This window comes from Zalophus californianus, chromosome 17, assembly GCF_009762305.2.
Source record: "Zalophus californianus isolate mZalCal1 chromosome 17, mZalCal1.pri.v2, whole genome shotgun sequence".
Lineage (NCBI taxonomy): Eukaryota > Metazoa > Chordata > Mammalia > Carnivora > Otariidae > Zalophus > Zalophus californianus.
In genome coordinates, this window is record NC_045611.1 from 55,849,397 (window position 1) to 55,857,328 (window position 7,932).

The 7,932-nt window shown below is 46.2% G+C and overlaps 1 protein-coding gene across 1 annotated transcript; it reads left to right on the top strand.

Moving 5' to 3' along the window:
- The first annotated feature begins 1,934 nt into the window (after window positions 1-1,934).
- LOC113936315 (putative protein ZNF720) lies at window positions 1,935-7,536 on the top strand. Its single transcript, XM_027619370.2, has 3 exons — window positions 1,935-2,069; window positions 6,339-6,465; window positions 7,427-7,536. Exons 1-3 carry the CDS (start codon window positions 1,935-1,937, stop codon window positions 7,534-7,536), a joined length of 372 nt encoding a protein of 123 aa, XP_027475171.2.
- The last annotated feature ends 396 nt before the right edge of the window (window positions 7,537-7,932 follow it).

The following is a 7,932-nucleotide window of genomic DNA, read 5'->3' on the forward strand; positions in this document are numbered from 1 at the left end:
CAAGCCCTGTGGAGCGGAGCCGACCCCCCTGAGCACTGAACATATAACCACTGCTTCAAACACTAGAAGTGTAGCTCTTAGAAGGCCTGGAGGGCTCAGTCAGTTAACGGTCTGACTTTGGCTTGGATCATGATTTCAGGTTCCTGTGATAGAGCCCTGGGGTGGGCTTCTTGCTCGGGGGGGAGTCTTCTTCATCTCCCTCTGCCTCTCCCCCCAACTCATGCTTGATCTCTCTCTCTCTCTCAATCACACACATACACACACACACACACCCCACATATAAACAAAACCTTAAAAAACAAAAAAAGTATAGCTCTCTGAGGATGAGTCCCGTCCATGTGCTACTTCAATAAACTTTCTAAGTTACACCATAAAACACGGCAAGAATTCTTTCTTACTGTTGTGTGAAGGATCCCATGATTTTGTTAGCAAAAAACCCAAGCTGACCGAAATTCCTTTGAAAAACTAATGCACAAGGCATGAGTTTTGTTTTGTTTTTTTTTTAGATTTTATTTTTTATTTATTTAACGGACAGAGAGAGAGACACACACAGCGAGAGCGGGAACACAAGCAGTGGGAGCGGGCGAGGGGGAAGCAGGCCTCCCGCCGAGCAGGGAGCCTGATGTGGGGCTCGATCCCAGGACCTGGGATCACGACCTGAGCCAAAGGCAGTCGCTTAACGACTGAGCCACCCAGGCGCCCCAAGTCATGAGTTTTGATCGGAAAGGAATATCAGGTTTATTCAGGAGGGCAGCCACTTGGGAAGAAGAAGGACTCATGTCCAAGAACCAACACCAAGGTTTCAGCCTGGCCCTGAGAGTTTTAAGGAACTTGAGGGGAGTTAATCAGTAGGAGGAGAGCAGGCCAGTCTGAAACACTTCTTGATTGCCTGCAGACTCACTGGTGCCACCTACAGACGTCATGGAGGTGCTTGGAGGTTGGTCATGGGTGCTTCAGGGATAGGTGGTGCCAGAAGGTGTGATTACCAGTCCTTCTAGGAAACAATTCATGATGTATAAATGTACAAAGGACGGTATCGTTCATCACTCACACAGGCTAGATGTGCACTCTGAAATTTAAGGACTACAAAGATGGCCAGAGGGGCCCAGGCAGGGCTTCAATATGGCTTTAAAAAAATGTCTCCTGGGTTTGTTCTGTGGCTGCAATGGAATTATTGCCTTCTCTTTTCAGGATGATATATACACCAAGAATTAATTAGATGGGGGACCTATATCAGGGAGAGAGCTGATACCAGAGATTAACTTTTTTTTTTTTTAAAGATTTTATTTATTTATTCATGAGAGACAGAGAGAGAGAGAGAGAGGCAGAGGGAGAAGCAGGCTCCCAAGGAGCAGGGAGCCCGATGCGGGACTCGATCCCAGGACCCTGGGATCATGACCTGAGCCGAAGGCAGACGCTTAACCATCTGAGCCACCCAGGCGCCCCCAGAGATTAACTTTTTATATCAAGAGTTGCCTGCCTGGAGGGGCAAAGCATTGTTTGATTAGATTTCCTCTTTCCATTCTCCTATGAATATATGGCCCCTGTTTTCAAATTGCAAATCCCTACGTCATCTTAAGTCACGGTGGCATGGAAGCTTCAATCGCCTGTCTTTGAGCCTCAGGTCTTTCAGGTTCCCATAATTAAGAAATTATTTTTTTTTCTCTTGTGAATCTGTTTTATATCATTTTAATTATTAGACAGCCCAAAGAATTGAGAATGGAGTGAGGAAAACATGGGTTCCTCTCCTAACATTCATTCTGTTGTATAAACTGACCTCCCTGCTTCAGACCCAGAATATAACAGGAACACAGAAAGGGGGATAAAGAGGAACAATAGTTTTATTGCTTTGTCACCAAAGGAGGCTGCAGCAGGTCAGGGTCTTCGGAAACTGCAAGCCCACCCAGAGGAAGGGGCTGGGGTTTTGTAGGGAAATGCAGGATCTAGCCGGTTTCCACAGGAACTGTGTCGCTGCCAGCCCTGTTCATCACGTTGTCAGGGTGGAACCAGGTTCCCGAAACAAAGAGCTGAGAAGTGAGGAGAAGAGGTTTGTGGAGGAGAAGAGAAAGGTTACTTATTTGAAACGGCGTCTTGCTGAAGCATTAATCTAGCCGCTTTTTTCTTTGTTTGTTAAACTTGATGCTTTAAAGTGGTTTTCATTTCAGTCACCAGGACAACTCTTTTAAGAACACTTCATATTTTATGGTGAGAAACCACTCAATGTTTTCTAGAATGGGTGAAATAAAGAAAAAGGATAAAACCACATTTTCCTGGGAATGTTGAGAATTAGAATTCTCATATATCGCTGATGAGACGGTACAGAGTACAATCATTTTGGAAAACCTAAAATATGTCTCTTTGGCCTAAGCATTATTTTAGGCTGGTTATTTTAAGTAAAAGGCAGATAAAGGAAAAACTCTGAAATCGTGTTTACTTTCGAAAGAGATATTTGCGTTTATAAGGCAAAGGTCCATTTGTAAGGAGTCTCCCTTTGTGTAGCAGAAAGAGGGAGAATGTGTTAATCTCCAGAAAGTCTGATCAGGGGGGAAGGCATGGCTGTGCTGTGCGTGGTCACCTCCCCAGCTACTTCCCAGTAGAATCACCTGTGGAGTTTCAAAAAGGGATCATCGCTAGTGGCCTCAGCTCAGATTCTGTCCATTGCTTTGGGCGAAAACACCTGTGTTGTATTCATTAAGGGCTCCAGGTGATTCTAAGTGAGGCCAGGGTTAAACACGAGGGCTTCAGGTTATTTTATGAGCATTGAGAGCAGGCTTTGGCTCAAGGAGAGGTTAACAGGGTCTCTGCTACGTGAGCCAGGGAGGCTTAGGCTCATGCAGTACAAGGTTCCTAGGCGGTAGCTGAATTTGTGGGGGCTGTGGGAGAGAATGCTCCCTCCCCACCCCGCCCCCGGAAAGCCGTTAAGGAAAAGTCAGGGATTGGTTCCCAAGTAGGTGCTCACAGTTTCTGAATAGCTCCTGACACAAAGGACTAGGAAGTTAGGCCTTTTCTGCATTTCAAAGTCCTGTCTGCAGGTTAGCAGTTTCAGGTGAGGAAGCTCTTTAGGCGGTTTTAAGGGGATTTTTTCTCCTGATGCGGCTGTGATTTCTCCACAAACATCTTGTGAGAAAGAAATCTAGAGGTCGAGGTGAAAGAAGAAATGACCAGTTCTCAGGTAAGCCTGGCGTCCCAGGAGAGGCTGTGTCATCTTTTTCTCCTTAGATTCCTTGCATTTAGAAATTTCCAAATGGTATGGGGTGGCTGAGTGATGGACACTGGGGAGGGTATGTGCTATGGTGAGCGCTATGAATTGTGTAAGAGATGAATCACAGACCTGTACCCCTGAACCAAATAATACATTATGTGTTACTAAAAAAAGAAAGAGAAATGGCAAATGTTGATTCCTCTAGTTTGATGTTTCTCCCTTATGTTTTCACCTATTTTTAAGATCTTTTCAGAAGTGATACTCAAGGTTAGGTCTTTAGAATACTCTATATTCCCAGAGCCTTCTCTCCTGTGTCTCCAACCTGGCTTCCAGGAGGGCATCAATAGTTGTAACCTTGGATTAAAGTCCTGCAAGTATTGAAAATATTCCCTTGGTGGCAGACCCAGAGGGGACGGCTTTGAGTCCAAGATTCCCGTTGTTGATGAGGTCTGGTCCTGGGCTATCAGGGAGGGAAAACGTTTCTCATTTAGGTCCCGTCTGGATGCTTGATCAGCTCTCTGTAGCCCAGCAATAAGAAAATGCACCAATATACCATACCAGATGGGTGTGAGGTCCAGAATAACTTGGAAGTTCTCATTCTAAAAAAGGGGGTGGGAGAGTCTTGGTCTTTAGAATGTGAAAAAGATATTCTGTCCAAATGCACTAGAGGTTCCCCCGCTGTCTCAGTTGGCTAAGCTTGGACTGTTGATTTCAGCTCAGGTCGGGATCGCAGGGTCCTAGAACGGTATCCCGCTTCTGGCGCTGTGCTCAGAGGGGAGTCCGCTTGAGATTCTTTCTCCCTCTCCTTCTGCCCCTCCCCATCTCCTCTAAAATAGAAAGAAAGTCTTGGGCCCCAGGGTGGCTCGATCGCTTAAGAGTCCGCCTTCTGCCTTGAGCTCAGGTCGTGATCCCAGGATTCTGGGATCGAGCCCCACATGGCTCCCCGATGGGTGGGGAGCCTGCTTCTCCCTCTCCTTCCGCCTGCCGCTCTGCCTCCTTGTGTTTTCTCTCTTTCACATAAAAAAATACAATCTTTTTTTTTTTTAATTTAATTTCTTTGTCAGAAAAAGTGAGAGCGAGCACAAGCAGGGGGAACTGCAGGCAGAGGGAGAAGCAGGCTTCCCGCTGAGCAAGGATCCCCATGCAGGATGGGATCCCAGGACATTGGGGTCATGGCCTGAGCCAAAGGCTGATGCCCAACTGAGTCACCCAGGTGTTTCAATAAATACAGTCTTAAAAAAAAATAAAATATAAATAAATCTTTAAAAATTAAAATCAGAAAATGAAATAAACTAGCTATTACAGCACATGGACTCTGTGGTGTCTCAGTCAGTCAGATGGGAGCCCCAAACGTGGGTCAATGATTGGGTGGAAGCCAGTCAAGTGGGCACTGAAAAGAAGTCACCTGAGGCCGAATAAAGGCTATAGAAGTTTATTGAATACACTGCAAAAGAGCACCAGGCAGGAGAGCAGAGGATAGGCTGTCTGCAAGGAGCAGTGGGTGGGGGGTTTTCTTAAAGGGGGAAGGTGAGGAGTTATGGCGACATTTGGAACTTTCCCCTTTTTTGGTCTATGTTGCCGGTTGTCAGAAGCCCATTGGTTAGTTAGGGCCTGTGGCTGTTGTGAGGTGGGTCCCCTGTTGGGCCCGTCTGGACTCAGCCAAGGGGTCGCTGTGGGCCCTTTCTCCATTCCTTTGCTCAAGCCCGCTTGCCTAAAAGCAGCCTGTACAGAAACTATAGGTGGTTGGAGTGTGTGTGTGTGTGTGTGTGTGTGTGTGTGTGTATATCTCCATTATATTTTCATAATTAGATTGATATTCTGAATTACTGTTTTCAGACCACAAGAAAATACCAGTGATGGTGTGTCCTTGATGTGCCTTAGGGACCGATACCAATTTCTTTCCATGCAGCTGCTGTTAACTTCTTTTACTGGCTTGGTGGTCTCTGCCAGATTCCTCCCCTGTAATGTTCATATTTTCCCTCTTGTCATTTGTAAGGAACATAATATACTGAGCAACATGCATAAAACTATTACATTTCAGATGTAAACTTCTGTTTTTCTCGCTAGAAAACATTTTCATTTTGAGAGAGAGAGCGAGAGAGCACATGGATGAGGAAAGGGGGAAGAGGGAGAAGCAGATTCCGCACTGAGTGGGGAGCCGAACTCAGGGCTCAATCCCAGGAGCCTGGGATCATGACCCGAGCTGAAGAGAGACCCTTAGTCAGCTGAGCCGTCCAGGTGCCCCTTCCTTGTAGTTTCTGATGAGGAGAACAAAGTCAAAAGAAGTGTGGACAAAATTAAATTTCCTTCAACTTCCAATCTGTTGATAAATACCAGAGATAGGCAGAGGATGACATTTCTCAGGAATTCACAACTGCCTCAGTGTTAATGTTTTGTTGGAAGCAAAAAACAGCCTTAGCTTGACAATAGCCAGACCTCCAGGATCCTGTCATTTCTCTTTAACATAGGAAAATCCCTTTGGAAATGTCCTCTATCTTTACCACCAAATAGATGTTGGCCATCATCCTTCAAGCATATGGCCCACTGAAAAGTATCTGAAGGGTCTCATGACTAAAGTGTTACTAGACAGTAGGTGACCTCCTCATAACACCAGCTAGGCCCTCATGGTCCTGGAGACTTGCTTCCAAATTCCTGAGAGCCTTGGGCTATCCCTCACCCCCTCTGCACTTGAAAGCATATAATCAGTCACTGCTCACAACTTCAGTTCGGCTCTTTCTACCCACAGGTCCTCTCCCCGAACTTTAAGACTACGTTTTTTGCACCACAGCTATCTGAACAATTCTTTCTTCATCATTCATTCCTGAACCCCAACATTTCCATCAGAAACATCTCAAGAATTCTTTCTTCACCTTTGGCTCCGTTCCCACATCCCAACAGTTTGCACTGACGAGGAGGGCGCTCACCTCTGTGTAGTTGATACAGTTGACTTCTGGGAGCGAAACTTTCCAATCAGTCAGCGCTCCATCCCACAGGTTTTTCTTTTACTCCGCACTCACGTCACAGAGCAGGAAAGGTCAGGTCTGGTTCTAGGTGGTGACACTAACTCCCTCTTTCATCTTAGGGACCATTGTGAACCCTACCAATGGGCACTCGGTCACTGTGGTATTTATTGCAGGCACTGCTGACATTCAGGGATGTGGCCATAGAGTTCTCCCAGGAGGAGTGGAGATGCCTGAACCACACTCAGCGGCAACTGTACAGGGATGTGATGTTAGAGAACTACGGACACCTCCTCTTCCTGGGTGAGGATGACTCCTTCCAGATTTCCCAAACCACACTCAGGGTTTTGTTCCTTCCTTTGAAGACTGTCTCTTGGATGATTCCTCTTTGAATGACTGGAATTCAGATCGAGGCAGAAAGGGAAATAAGTAGGGGTTTATAGATGTAGAGAAACACCTTCACGATGTGTCCTTTTCAGTCTTAGCTTCCCCTTCCTCAAGGTAACATCATCACTTCTGTAGATGAGTGGCAGTTCTAAACACTTAGTGGCATAGAATGATACTGCTCACATCTTAAACTGACATTTCCAGTTCTTATGTCTTCGACTTGGAAGTGGAGATTAGGATGTGAACATTGGAAATTTCTCCTGTGTATTGTTTTTTTAAAATTTTTTTCTTTAAATTTTTTATTATGTTAATCAGCATACATTTTTTTTTTAAGATTTTACTTATTTATTTGACAGAGACAGACACAGCGAGAACAGGAACACAAGCAGGGGGAGAGGGAGAGGGAGAAACAGGTTTCCCGCTGAGCAGGGAGCCCGATGCAGGGCTCGATCCCAGGGCCCTGGGATCATGACTTGCGCCGAAGGCAGATGCTTAACGAATGAGCCACCCAGGCGCCCCTCCTGTGTGTTCTAAAGGGACTGTTGGGCAACAGCTTTTGGGAAACCATTTTCTAGAATTCTACAATGTCCTCTTTTCTTTTTTTTTTAATATGTATTTATTTGACAGAGAGAGACATCGAGAGAGGGAACACAAGCAGGGGCAGAGAGAGAGGGAGAAGCAGGCTTCCCGCTGAGCAGGGAGCCTGATGCGGGGCTCGATCCCAGGACCCTGGGATCATGACCCGAGCCGAAGGCAGATGCTTAATGACTGAGCCACCCAGGCGCCCCAGCAATGTCCTCTTTTCTGTACTGAACACAATCCTGATGGAAAGTTAGAATCTACAGCAATACTCATTTTCCTTTTTCCTCATAAACAGGTTTCGTTCTGTCAAAGCCAGACCTGATGATGTTTTTGGAGCAAGAGAAGCAGCTCTGGGATGTGAAGAGAAAGGAGACAGTAGCCTTTCATCCAGGTAGGTGGGAATGAATGAGGCAGATGACAAGGGGGAGGTCCAAGTCCGAAGGAGGAAGGTAGACCTTAAGCTATGGTTCGAGTAGCTGTCCTTGAATGAAAATCAATTGGAGACGCCCAGTTTTATTTCTCTCTCTCTCACAAAGAGATATCCGCTAGCCAACATTCTCAAGCTCTTACATTCTCTAGGGATTCTCCTTCCGCTCCAGTGATGGTCCGTCACATCCGCAGGGAGGGCCAGGGGACTCTCCTAGGAGTGGGGGGGCCTCCATAGTCTGCGAGCTTCTCCACAGCTGTGAGGGCCCTGGGAAAATCATCCTATTTCGGAGGAACTCTATGCTAAGCCCTTGGTAAACTCTATTTTTCCTCATGGGAGGAGTAAGCCAGGGTAGTTGTATGCACATTGGGGTT

Excerpts from the sequence above, each read along its gene's own strand:
- LOC113936315 (XM_027619370.2), top strand. The coding sequence starts at position 1,935 with ATGCAGGATCTAGCCGGTTTCCACAGGAACTGTGTCGCTGCCAGCCCT. Across the intron at positions 2,070-6,338 it reads TTGTGGAGGAGAAGAGAAAG|GCACTGCTGACATTCAGGGA; the intron begins GTTACTTATTTG and ends TATTTATTGCAG. Across the intron at positions 6,466-7,426 it reads CGGACACCTCCTCTTCCTGG|GTTTCGTTCTGTCAAAGCCA; the intron begins GTGAGGATGACT and ends CCTCATAAACAG.